At 44.1% G+C, this 13434-nt stretch overlaps 1 protein-coding gene across 1 annotated transcript in view; it reads right to left on the reverse strand.

Moving 5' to 3' along the window:
- Positions 1-13434, reverse strand: part of blmh (bleomycin hydrolase) — an 84595-nt gene that overhangs the window by 22753 nt on the left and 48408 nt on the right. Inside the window, exons 7-10 of the mRNA XM_080732186.1 lie at positions 7003-7158; positions 2996-3154; positions 1452-1519; positions 473-590 (exon numbers count right to left, since the gene is read on the reverse strand). Of these exons, the coding sequence (XP_080588312.1) occupies positions 473-590; positions 1452-1519; positions 2996-3154; positions 7003-7158 (501 nt within the window). The remainder of the gene's footprint in view (positions 1-472; positions 591-1451; positions 1520-2995; positions 3155-7002; positions 7159-13434) is intronic.

Raw genomic sequence — 13434 nt, forward strand, 5'->3', positions numbered from 1 at the left:
TCACCGTGTGTATAATGCTAATGGCCAATGCCATGTTAAATTTGAGATCAGTCGCTGAAGCGAGTGAATAGATAATGCATTTTGTGACCTACTGACTGACTGACTGACTGACCTCTCTCTCTAACTATAGTATGGATGTGTGTCCTTCAATGCAATTTCCCTTGTGTGGACATGCACACACTGTTAAAATGTGTATGTGTGTGTGTGTGTGTGTGTGTGTGTGTGTGTGTGTGTGTGTGTGTGTGTGTGTGTACCGTGTCGGTGAGAGCAGTGAGGATCATAGCTGTGAGGGACCTTTGAATGGCCTAAGGAGGGCTAAGCAAGGCACTGCTCGCTATCAGCTATTACAGATCGTATTCACACTGTGGCCATCTTGGATTGCGTCACCACATGAGGTGGTGTGTGTGTATGTATGTGTGTGTGTGTGTGTGTGTGTGTGTGTGTGTGTGTGTGTGTGTGTGTGTGTCTCTACCTTGTCAGTCACAGCAGTGAGGATCATAGCGTGGGTCATCAGAGAATCTCCAAAGATCAGTCGTTCTGCCTTGGACAGATTCTTCACCGACACACCAAACACCAGCTCATGGTTGAACCTACAGCACGCACACACACACGCGCACGCACACACACACACACACACACACACACACACACACACACACACTTATTAGCAGTGTGTTTCAGCGCTGGGGTACCACTGCTAATAACTGTGTGTGTGTGTGTGTGTGTGTGTGTGTGTGTGTGTGTGTGTGTGTGTGTGTGTGTGTGTGTGTGTGTGTGTGTGTTTAAATGGTACCAGATATGCAGCTCAGCAAATAAAAGGTGAATTGATCCCAGTGCATGACGGAGGACGATATCACGATAATTTAAATCTCCACGATACGATTATCCTGAGTGTTTTTCATCACGATAGATGATAAAATCGCGTATCGTCCCATCACTAATGGTATCTGGAGGTAACGTGGGAAGTCTGGGAACGCCCACTGAGTGGCAAAAAAACAGAGTCAGTGGGAACGAGGAGGAGAGCTTCATGCTGCTTTATGTTTTGCCACTCAGTTGCCACTCAGTTTTGCCATTGAGTGGCATATGATGCCTACCCTCTATACGGGGCAGGGGTTGAAACTAAGGTAAATGAAACGTTCAGGCGAGTGTAGTTTGAGTGAGGAAGCAACCGTCTTCAGTTCTCTATAAACACAACAACACATCTGTTTATCACTCTATAAACACAACGAGGCCACAACTCTCACACACATGCACACATGTTGACCTGTACGTATTATTCAGGAGAATAATATGTTACTTATTACATATTACTCCTTACAAAAGTGTTATGTTACTTGAAATCAAGTGAATTATTATGTTAAATTACATATTATTTTTCTACATTCTAATACTCTATTTTATTATAATGGCATGGTGACTAGTGGGAAGTTGAACCCATGTGTTGTACTCACACGTTCATGTCGTTGATGCCCAGCTTGCCGTGGAAATGCTTCCCCACGTCACAGCCAAACCACACCGCCTGAGAGACGAGACCAAACAAGACAACATTTTAACACTCATCTCTTATTTTCTCTAATTACAGTCTAAAATATGAACCCTTGTTGTAAAAAAAAGACAGCTTCACACTGACACACACATTCATCTTAAACCCCTACCTCTCACACTAGGGCATTAGGCCGACTCAGTCGACTTCATTACATAAGTCGACTCCCACTAGGGAAAGTCGAAAGTTGAAAATAATTTTCTATATAATATATGTTTTGCTCCATGTGTGTGTGTGTACATCATTCAAACAGTAGGATTGCTTATTGTCAAGTACAGAATGTTTCTCCTTTTCCAACTGTTTTTTTTTCTTATTTTTTCAATGGAAAGAAGCACAGTCACCACCAACGTTATCCTGTTGTAGCCAACATTATCTAGAAATTATGATTACTCAATGATGCTGGTTGCAGTGGAATCAATTATTACAACGTGATGACAATAACGTCGACTTCAACTCAACTTTTCACTGAGTCAGGTTGACTTGCAAAAAATCACAAGTCGTTAATGCCCCATCACGCACGCACGCACGCACGCACGCAAGCACGCACGCAAGCACGCACGCAAGCACGCACGCACGCACGCACGCACGCAAGCACGCACGCACGCACGCACGCACGCACGCAAGCACGCACGCACGCACGCACGCACGCACGCACGCAAGCACGCACGCACAGTCACTATTACTTTGAAGATATAAATGATAACATTATAAAACATACATAAACCACTTTAGCCCCATTTTATACCTTGACTATTTGTAAAGGTCACCCAGCTATTTTCAAACATTTTGTACTTTTACGTCTGGTACTTATGTACTTATTGATGGCAATACTTTCATACTTTTACTCAAGTACATTTTGAATTCCAGAATTTTACTTGTAACAGTATTATTATAATGCAGTATTGATACTTTTACTTGAGTAAAAAACAGGGTTCCCACACATCTTTACCATTTAATTTCCAAAGCTTTTCCAGAATATTTAACCCGATTTCCAGGACTGTATAACAATAATTCAGCTCAATAACGAGTTGCTTAGCCTACTGCTATGCGCAATGCCCAAAGACAGGTAGTGTATGCCAGTGGCATTTGAACTGGGGACCCTGGCCCCCTGACAAGCACTAAGAGTTAAGGAATTTTGTATAACATGATTTTATTGTGAAAATAGCAGATCTACATGCGTTGCGAGGCGTTGTGAGCATGTAGATCTGCTATTTTCACAATTTCTGCCTCTATATATTTGACAATTTGTCATTTCAGAGGTAATAACAAAATCAATAACCAAAGTCAATGCATAGCTATTTTTTCCAGGACCTTCCAGGACCCTTGATCAATTCCAAAACTTTTCCAGTACTGGAAAAATATTTTTCTAATTTCAAAATATTTCCAGGAATTTCATGTCCGTGGGAACTCTGAAACAATGTGAGTACTTCTCCCTCCACTGCTCACACTCACCTCTCCCTCCTTGATGGAGTCTGCTGCAGCCTTCTTCAGCAGTGTGATTGGCTGGTTGTTATAGAGGGTGTTCCTGCCTCCCACCATGTTGCCCAGATACTCCACACTGTAGAGCTTCCCATAGGGGTTCTGGGGGCGGGGGTCGTTCACCAGACACACCTATATATGGACATAACACTGTTAGAGCTATAGATCCACACTGTACAGCTTCCCATAGGGGTTCTGGGGGCGGGGGTCGTTCACCAGACACACCTATATATGGACATAACACTGTTAGAGCTATAGATCTATACACCTATATATGGACATAACACTGTTAGAGCTATAGATCCACACTGTACAGCTTCCCATAGGGGTTCTGAGGACGGGGGTCGTTCACCAGACACACCTATATATGGACATAACACTGTTAGAGCTATAGATCCACACTGTAGAGCTTCCCATAGGGGTTCTGAGGCCGGGGGTCATTCACCAGACACACCTATATATGGACATAACACTGTTAGAGCTATAGATCTATATGGACATAACACTGTTAGAGCTATAGATCCACACTGTACAGCTTCCCATAGGGGTTCTGAGGGCGGGGGTCGTTCACCAGACACACCTATATATGGACATAACACTGTTAGAGCTATAGATCTATATGGACATAACACTGTTAGAGCTATAGATCCACACTGTAGAGCTTCCCATAGGGGTTCTGAGGGCGGGGGTCGTTCACCAGACACACCTATATATGGACATAACACTGTTAGAGCTATAGATCCACACTGTAGAGCTTCCCATAGGGGTTCTGAGGACGGGGGTCGTTCACCAGACACACCTATATATGGACATAACACTGTTAGAGCTATAGATCCACACTGTAGAGCTTCCCATAGGGGTTCTGAGGACGGGGGTCATTCACCAGACACACCTATATATGGACATAACACTGTTAGAGCTATAGATCTATACACCTATATATGGACATAACACTGTTAGAGCTATAGATCCACACTGTACAGCTTCCCATAGGGGTTCTGGGGGCGGGGGTCGTTCACCAGACACACCTATATATGGACATAACACTGTTAGAGCTATAGATCCACACTGTAGAGCTTCCCATAGGGGTTCTGGGGGCGGGGGTCGTTCACCAGACACACCTATATATGGACATAACACTGTTAGAGCTATAGATCCACACTGTACAGCTTACTGTACGGGTTCTGGGGGCGGGGGTCGTTCACCAGACACACCTATATATGGACATACTCTGTTAGAGCTATAGATCTATACACCTATATATGGACATACACTGTTAGATGTATAGATCTATACACCTATATATGGACATACACTGTTAGATCTATAAACACATTGTACAGCTTACTGTACGGGTTCTGAGGTCTGGGGTCATTCACCAGACACACCTATATATGGAATACACGGTTATATCTACAAATCTAAACACCAGACACACCTAGGTATGGAATATACTTTTTAATACGACACAGTTAAAGGCCCATTTCACCTCTGGGACAACCAGATCTTATTGTATTGTTGTTTGGGACACGATCAAGCTGCATCATATGATGCAAAATGCATCATCATTCATGCTGAAATACTAAAATATCTCAAAACACAGATTGAACACAAAAATAACTCGGGATTGTGTTGATCGTGTCCCAAACAACAATAAATTAAGATCTGGTTGCCCCAGAGGTGAACTGGCCCTTTCAGAAGCAGGAGTTAAACTATTAATCTGTCTGGTGGTCCAGTCATCATTGTGATGTCAGAACAGGTCAGCTACAGTATATCCATATCTGGAGTCTGTGAGGTCAGATGTAGAGGTATTGGCCAGCTCCATATATGGAGATGTCTTGGCTATGTATTGAGCGTGACATGAGGTGTGACGCACGGACAGACGGACAGACGTAATCTGTAGGTTTCCAAACTAAATGCGGTCGCATTCTATGACTAAATATATTGGCGATTTTCTTCAACAAATTAAAACTAGACTAAAATGTTAGGGAGGGACTAGTGGAGAAGAGATCCAGTAGAACTGGTGTGTGTGTGTGTGTGTGTGTGTGTGTGTGTGTGTGTGTGTGTGTGTGTGTGTGTGTGCGTGCGTGCACCTTGTCCTGCAGATTGAACAGTGTGTGTGTGTGTGTGTGTGTGTGTGTGTGTGTGTGTGTGCGCGTGCACCTTGTCCAGCAGATTGAACAGGGGTTTAACGTGTTGACGGTAGAAGTCACCTTGTCCTGTAGATTGAACAGTGGTTTAACGTGTTGCCTATAGAACTCACCTTGTCCTGTAGATTGAACAGTGGTTTAACGTGTTGCCTATAGAACTCACCTTGTCCTGTAGATTGAACAGTGGTTTAACGTGTTGCCTATAGAACTCACCTTGTCCTGTAGATTGAACAGTGGTTTAACGTGTTGCCTATAGAACTCACCTTGTCCTGCAGATTGAACAGTGGTTTAACGTGTTGCCTATAGAACTCACCTTGTCCTGTAGATTGAACAGTGGTTTAACGTGTTGCCTATAGAACTCACCTTGTCCTGTAGATTGAACAGGGGTTTAACGTGTTGACGGTAGAACTCACCTTGTCCTGTAGATTGAACAGGGGTTTAACGTGTTGACGGTAGAACTCACCTTGTCCTGCAGATTGAACAGTGGTTTAACGTGTTGACGGTAGAACTCACCTTGTCCTGTAGATTGAACAGAGGTTTAACGTGTTGACGGTAGAACTCACCTTGTCCTGCAGATTGAACAGGGGTTTAATAGAACTCACCTTGTCCTGCAGATTGAACAGAGGTTTAACGTGTTGCCTATAGAACTCACCTTGTCCTGCAGATTGAACAGAGGTTTAACGTGTTGCCTATAGAACTCACCTTGTCCTGCAGATTGAACAGAGGTTTAACGTGTTGCCTATAGAACTCACCTTGTCCTGCAGATTGAACAGGGGTTTAATAGAACTCACCTTGTCCTGCAGATTGAACAGAGGTTTAACGTGTTGCCTATAGAACTCACCTTGTCCTGCAGATTGAACAGAGGTTTAACGTGTTGCCTATAGAACTCACCTTGTCCTGCAGATTGAACAGGGGTTTAACGTGTTGCCTATAGAACTCACCTTGTCCTGCAGATTGAACAGGGGTTTAACGTGTTGACGGTAGAACTCACCTTGTCCTGTAGATTGAACAGAGGTTTAACGTGTTGCCTATAGAACTCACCTTGTCCTGCAGATTGAACAGAGGTTTAACGTGTTGCCTATAGAACTCACCTTGTCCTGCAGATTGAACAGAGGTTTAACGTGTTGCCTATAGAACTCACCTTGTCCTGCAGATTGAACAGGGGTTTAACAGAACTCACCTTGTCCTGCAGATTGAACAGAGGTTTAACGTGCTGACGGTAGAACTCACCTTGTCCTGCAGATTGAACAGAGGTTTAACGTGCTGACGGTAGAACTCACCTTGTCCTGCAGATTGAACAGAGGTTTAACGTGCTGACGGTAGAACTCACCTTGTCCTGTAGATTGAACAGAGGTTTAACGTGTTGACGGTAGAACTCACCTTGTCCTGCAGATTGAACAGAGGTTTAACGTGCTGACGGTAGAACTCACCTTGTCCTGTAGATTGAACAGGGGTTTAACGTGTTGCCTATAGAACTCACCTTGTCCTGTAGATTGAACAGGGGTTTAACGTGTTGCCTATAGAACTCACCTTGTCCTGTAGATTGAACAGGGGTTTAACGTGTTGCCTATAGAACTCACCTTGTCCTGTAGATTGAACAGAGGTTTAACGTGCTGACGGTAGAACTCACCTTGTCCTGTAGATTGAACAGAGGTTTAACGTGCTGACGGTAGAACTCACCTTGTCCTGCAGATTGAACAGAGGTTTAACGTGCTGACGGTAGAACTCACCTTGTCCTGCAGATTGAACAGGGGTTTAACGTGTTGCCTATAGAACTCACCTTGTCCTGCAGATTGAACAGGGGTTTAACGTGTTGCCTATAGAACTCACCTTGTCCTGCAGATTGAACAGAGGTTTAACGTGTTGACGGTAGAACTCCCGGGGGGACAGCGGTCCCATACGGTGGAAGGTCTTGTCCTTGTCTCGGTACTCCCAGCAGATGCTGTCGGGGGGGCTGCCCAGACACACACTGGCCACCCGGAACACCTGCACACAATTCAATTCAAAGGGCTTTATTGACATGAGAAAACATACGTTTACATTGCCAAAGCAGAAGTGTACACAATACAATACAATACAATACAATACAATACAAACGGAACAAAATATGTACAGGTGAAAAGAGTGTAACCGGTTTCATGCATCAAGGTTATGTGTAGGCAAAGCAGGGATATATACAATGTTTTTCTTTCTTTTTAAGGTGGTTGGGTTCCATTTGATATCCTTCTCTTATCACAGCAGCTCACAAATCTTGCTGCTGTGTTTGCACATTGTTTTACTTCACCCAGCAGGTATGGGAGTTTTTCATCATTGGTCATGTTTTCAAACTCTCCTTGTGTGGTTATGATCTGTGGGAAGTATGTGTCTCTGATGTCTTGGTACAGTGGACAGGTGGTTAAGAAGTGTAGCTCATTTTGTGTGCAGTGGGTGCAAAGTCTGTTTTCTCTAGGGAGCCAGGTATGTCTATGACGTCCTTTCTCGATTGCACACACACACACACACACACACACACACACACACACACACACACACACACACACACACACACACACACACACACACACACACACACACACACACACACACACACACACACACACACACAAAAGAGTTAAACACAACTGCCCCACTTGTTCCCAATACACACAAGAGCTAAAGATGCGATTCACAATGAATCCAGTGAATAAAATGTTATCTTGACCAATCAGTAGAATGGTAGAGTACTGTATGTTCAGTAAGTTAAGTCCAGATGGATTCGCCAACCCTCTGAGGAGACAAATGGACGAGGACGGACCGACGGACGGACGGACAAAGTTTGGTTCATTTTATAGAACAGTATAATAATAATATAATAATATAATAATATAATAATATACGCCCCACGCCTTGGGGAGTTGTTTGTCACAGTACATTTGCACATAGGTGAAATGTATTCTCTGCATTTTACCCATCCTATAACGACTAGGAGCAGTGAGCAGCCATAGGTGGTGCTCGGAAAGCAAGTAGGGGTTCAGAGTCTTGCTCAGGGACACATCAACACATAGCTGACTACAAATGAAACCCATGAATATCTGTGGTAAAAAGGCCCCTACTCTCATCTGCCCCTCCAGATCACATGGAGCCCTACGCTGTTCTCTCTCCTCCAGAGCCGAGCTTCATTCCCAGGTTCCTGTGGGCTAAACGGGGTTGTTTGGACGGACAGGGGTCTTTACAGAACCTGGCCCTCAGCACCGCCGCTGCTGCTATGACGCTCATGACGCAGTGAGAGTCAGGCATCACGTTGCCAAAAGGCACCAAAAAAATTAGAGAGAAAAGAAAAAAGAAGAGCCAAGCCGATCCATTTGATCTGGGGGCGGGGCCGCAGCACAGTCCACAACACTCTGAGTCTGCAGTCTGCACTCACTCACAGACAGACAGACACTCACCCAGTGGAGATCCAACAGTCATAGACTGATCTGAGCTGATACATTGCAAGTAAGAATCAAACATCTTTCCACCGGGACCGTACCTATGTTCCCCAGGTTCTATGTTCCCCACTTTCTTACCACCTAAACCTACCCCTACCCCTACCCCTAACCATAACGTCACTAAACTAATGCTGTGAGGTGGGGAACATAGAACCTGGGGAACATAGAACCTGGGGAACATAGAACCTGGGGAACATAGAACCTGGGGAACATAGAACCTGGGGAACATAGAACCTGGGGAACATAGAACCTGGGGAACATAGGACCTGGGGAACATAGAACCTGGGGAACATAGCACCTGGGGAACATAGAACCTGGGGAACATAGGACCTGGGGAACATAGAACCTGGGGAACATAGAACCTGGGGAACATAGAACCTGGGGAACATAGGACCTGGGGAACATAGAACCTGGGGAACATAGAACCTGGGGAACATAGAACCTGGGGAACATAGGTTGGACCCCTTTCCAACTATGGAATATCAACTTGGCAGAGCAGTTAACCCCGCGAATTTCGCCAGTTGCGAGTCAGGCACCAAAAGGTCTTGTGGCGGCCTGGCTCTCCTGAACATACATACGGCTATCTCAGGAATGCCTCTCCTTCTCTCTCTCTCTCTCCCTCTCTCCCTCTCTCCCTCCCTCTCCCTCTCTCTCTCTAACTGATAGGCACAGGGAAGAAAAGAAAGAAAAACAAATCACTTTATTTCAACCACTATGTAACTTTCCTCTTCTGCCCTGGATGTGAACCTGGTTTCTCAATGAGCTGATAGAGCCTGCCTGCCCTTCACAGAACCAATCTCTCTCTCTCTCTCTCTCTCTCTCTCTCTCTCTCTCTCTCTCTCTTTCTCCCTCTCTCCCCCTCTCCCTCCCTCCCTCTCCCTCTCCCTCCCCCTCTCATAAATCCAGATGCTGTTGGTATCAGCAGCAGATTAAACACCCAGGCTGTTGTTCCAGCAGATAACAGATAACAGGGACCCTGGGCTGAGCTGAGAACCACCACTAGCAGAGCTTCTCAAAGAGGGTTCCAGCGACTCTTAGGGTTCCTTGTAATTTTTGGTTAATTAATATTTTTTACGTGATACGTAGCATAATATATACAGTATATATAATTGCCAGACCCATGAAATGGGTAGGCCTACATAAGCAAATGTCGGTCTGTCCCTTTTCTATATAAAGGGTATATATGATGATGACATGATGATGACAAAAGGCATGATGTCATAAATGATGATGACAGACAGGGGGTCTGGCACAACCAGGTTGACCTGGTCTAGTTTAATGTCATATTACACTATGTAAATATGAATATCCTTCACCTAAGACAGTGTCACGGAGGAATATCCGTATCCATTAGAACAGACGGAAAATAACTTTTATATACTTAGCGTTTATCCACTTGGGAACGTCTAAACGCGTGACGTTTAGAGCTATAAGTACACGCTCTTCAGTGTGACGTTTAGAGCTATAAGTACACGCTCTTCAGTGTGACGTTTAGAGCTATAAGTACACGCTCTTCAGTGTGACGTTTAGAGCTATAAGTACACGCTCTTCAGTGTGACGTTTAGAGCTATAAGTACACGCTCTTCAGTGTGACGTTTAGAGCTATAAGTACACGCTCTTCAGTGTGACGTTTAGAGCTATAAGTACACGCTCTTCAGTGTGACGTTTAGAGCTATAAGTACACGCTCTTCAGTGTGACGTTTAGAGCTATAAGTACACGCTCTTCAGTGTGACGTTTAGAGCTATAAGTACACGCTCTTCAGTGTGACGTTTAGAGCTATAAGTACACGCTCTTCAGTGTGACGTTTAGAGCTATAAGTACACGCTCTTCAGTGTGACGTTTAGAGCTATAAGTACACGCTCTTCAGTGTGACGTTTAGAGCTATAAGTACACGCTCTTCAGTGTGACGTTTAGAGCTATAAGTACACGCTCTTCAGTGTGACGTTTAGAGCTATAAGTACACGCTCTTCAGTGTGACGTTTAGAGCTATAAGTACACGCTCTTCAGTGTGACGTTTAGAGCTATAAGTACACGCTCTTCAGTGTGACGTTTAGAGCTATAAGTACACGCTCTTCAGTGTGACGTTTAGAGCTATAAGTACACGCTCTTCAGTGTGACGTTTAGAGCTATAAGTACACGCTCTTCAGTGTGACGTTTAGAGCTATAAGTACACGCTCTTCAGTGTGACGTTTAGAGCTATAAGTACACGCTCTTCAGTGTGACGTTTAGAGCTATAAGTACACGCTCTTCAGTGTGACGTTTAGAGCTATAAGTACACGCTCTTCAGTGTGACGTTTAGAGCTATAAGTACACGCTCTTCAGTGTGACGTTTAGAGCTATAAGTACACGCTCTTCAGTGTGACGTTTAGAGCTATAAGTACACGCTCTTCAGTGTGACGTTTAGAGCTATAAGTACACGCTCTTCAGTGTGACGTTTAGAGCTATAAGTACACGCTCTTCAGTGTGACGTTTAGAGCTATAAGTACACGCTCTTCAGTGTGACGTTTAGAGCTATAAGTACACGCTCTTCAGTGTGACGTTTAGAGCTATAAGTACACGCTCTTCAGTGTGACGTTTAGAGCTATAAGTACACGCTCTTCAGTGCGATGCACCAGGGACGTGCAGAGAATGTTAGAGTGGCAGGGTTTTGGGGGCTTTTAAAGGACAAGGGTTCATATTTTAGATTGTAATTAGAGAAAAGAAAAAGTGAGTGTTAAAATGTTTTCATTTACTTTGTTCTATTATTTTATCGCGTTTACCGTGCTACAATGTGGGGCATGCGTACAAGTGGTTAAATATGTATTTTTAGACACAATAAGCCAGCAGTTTCTTTATTGCTATTTACAGTAACACTTCTAGCCCTGAAAGGTTGCGTTGTATCTTGGGAATGGGCTTATTCTGTGTAAAATGACATATTTAGCCACTTGTACGCATGCCCCCAACCACTGAAATAAGAATCTCTAAAACAATAGAAAGAAGTTAATTAAATCAATTTAACACTCATCTTTTATATTCTTTACAATCTAAAATATGAACCCTTGTTGTAAAAAACTAAAGTTGTCCTTTAAGCCTTTATTGATAGGACAGCAGACTGACAGGAAATGGGGAGAGAGATGGGGAATGACACGCAACAAAGATCAGGATTCGAACCTGCGACATGCTGTCAAGGCATCAGAGCCTGTGTGTTATGCACCTGGACCGGTAGGCCAGCGGGTGCCCCCAGGGGGCTAGAATTTCTAAAAGGGCCTTTTGGTGAAAATATTGAAAATAGCAGATCTCCAAGCTCAGCTCACAACGCGTTGCGCTGCTGTGGGCTTCAGTGCTTGATACCACACTGATATAAGCATAATCAAGTGAATACTGGAGATGTGGCGTAACGGCATGGATTTCTACACAGAGAGGACAATTCTTTCAACATAAGATGCTGCATTCAAGTTCAGGAGAGTTTGGACAAGGCAATTCTCTTAAATGCTGCCTTCAGGTATGGCATGGAAAGAGGGGGTATTTGCATTTCTTTCACCATAGTAAAAACTGCATTCATGGTCTGGAGAGGACACTTTTTACAGACTGGTAAAAGGGCAGGGGCTCAAGCCCCCTCTGATGTCTATGTGTGCTAGGGATGGGACCATATGAACATTTCATATCACAATTATTGTGACAAAATAAATCACGATTTACGATATTATCGTGATAATCAAAATCCATTATCCTGGGGCGGAACATTTGCCAAAAAATAGACAATCTACAAGCTCACAACACATCGCGTTGCATTGTGAGGTTGTAGATTGGCAATTTTTTGTCAAAGACGTTTGATAGAGAGTGAAAAAAACATTAGTTTATTATAAGTACCTTTTACCAATTCTAGAGGGTTTAAGTGGTACCGGATATGCAGCTCTGCAAATAAAAGGTGAATTGATCCCAGTGCATGATGGAGGACGATATAACGGTAAATTCAATCTCCACAATACGATTATCGTGAGTGTTTTTTATCACAATAAACCAATATCGCTTATCGTCCCATCCCTAATGTGTGCACGTGCCCGACAAGCACGCACGTGCGCACGCATACACACACCATACATATGCTCCTCCAAACCCTACCAGCTTTGTTTAGACTCTCCCATGGAGAGGAGCTTCCCCTCGTCTGGGAGTGTGTTTGCACGGAACGTCTTTGACACACAAACAACGACCCATCTCTGTAAACAACCACATGCTACGCTAGGCGAGGCTAGGCTGCTGGATGGACATGAGGATGTCTCATGTCCATCCAGCCTCTGAAGCAGATACCTCGATGCTCCTCAGACATAAACATAGCCTCGCTACCGGGCTGAGACCTTGTATTCTCCCTATGTCATCTCTTGGTGTGAGTAGATCTGACATTTTTGGCAAACGTTACGCCCCAGGATAATGGGTGTTTTGAGGGATATTTCGATTATCGCGATAATATTGTCAGGGTTCCCACACATCTTTACCAATTAATTTCCAAAACTTTTCCAAAACCTTTCCAGAATATTTAACCCGATTTCCAGGACTATATAACAATAATTCAGCTCAATAACGAGTCGCTTACTCCTATGTGCAATGCCCAAAGACAGGTAGTGTATGCCAGTGGTTCTCAACCTTTTCAGGCCGTGACCCCCGAAATAATCATATTTTAACTGGGGACCCCCCACCCTGACGAGCACTAAGAGTAGAGGAATTTTGTATAACACGGTTGTATTGTGAAAATAGCCGATCTACATGCTCACAACTAGGGATGCCCAGATCGGGATCGGGAGATCGGGATATCGGGAG

This window comes from Nannobrachium achirus (assembly GCF_963921795.1).
Source record: "Nannobrachium achirus genome assembly, chromosome: 8".
NCBI classification, from domain to species: Eukaryota; Metazoa; Chordata; class Actinopteri; order Myctophiformes; family Myctophidae; genus Nannobrachium; species Nannobrachium achirus.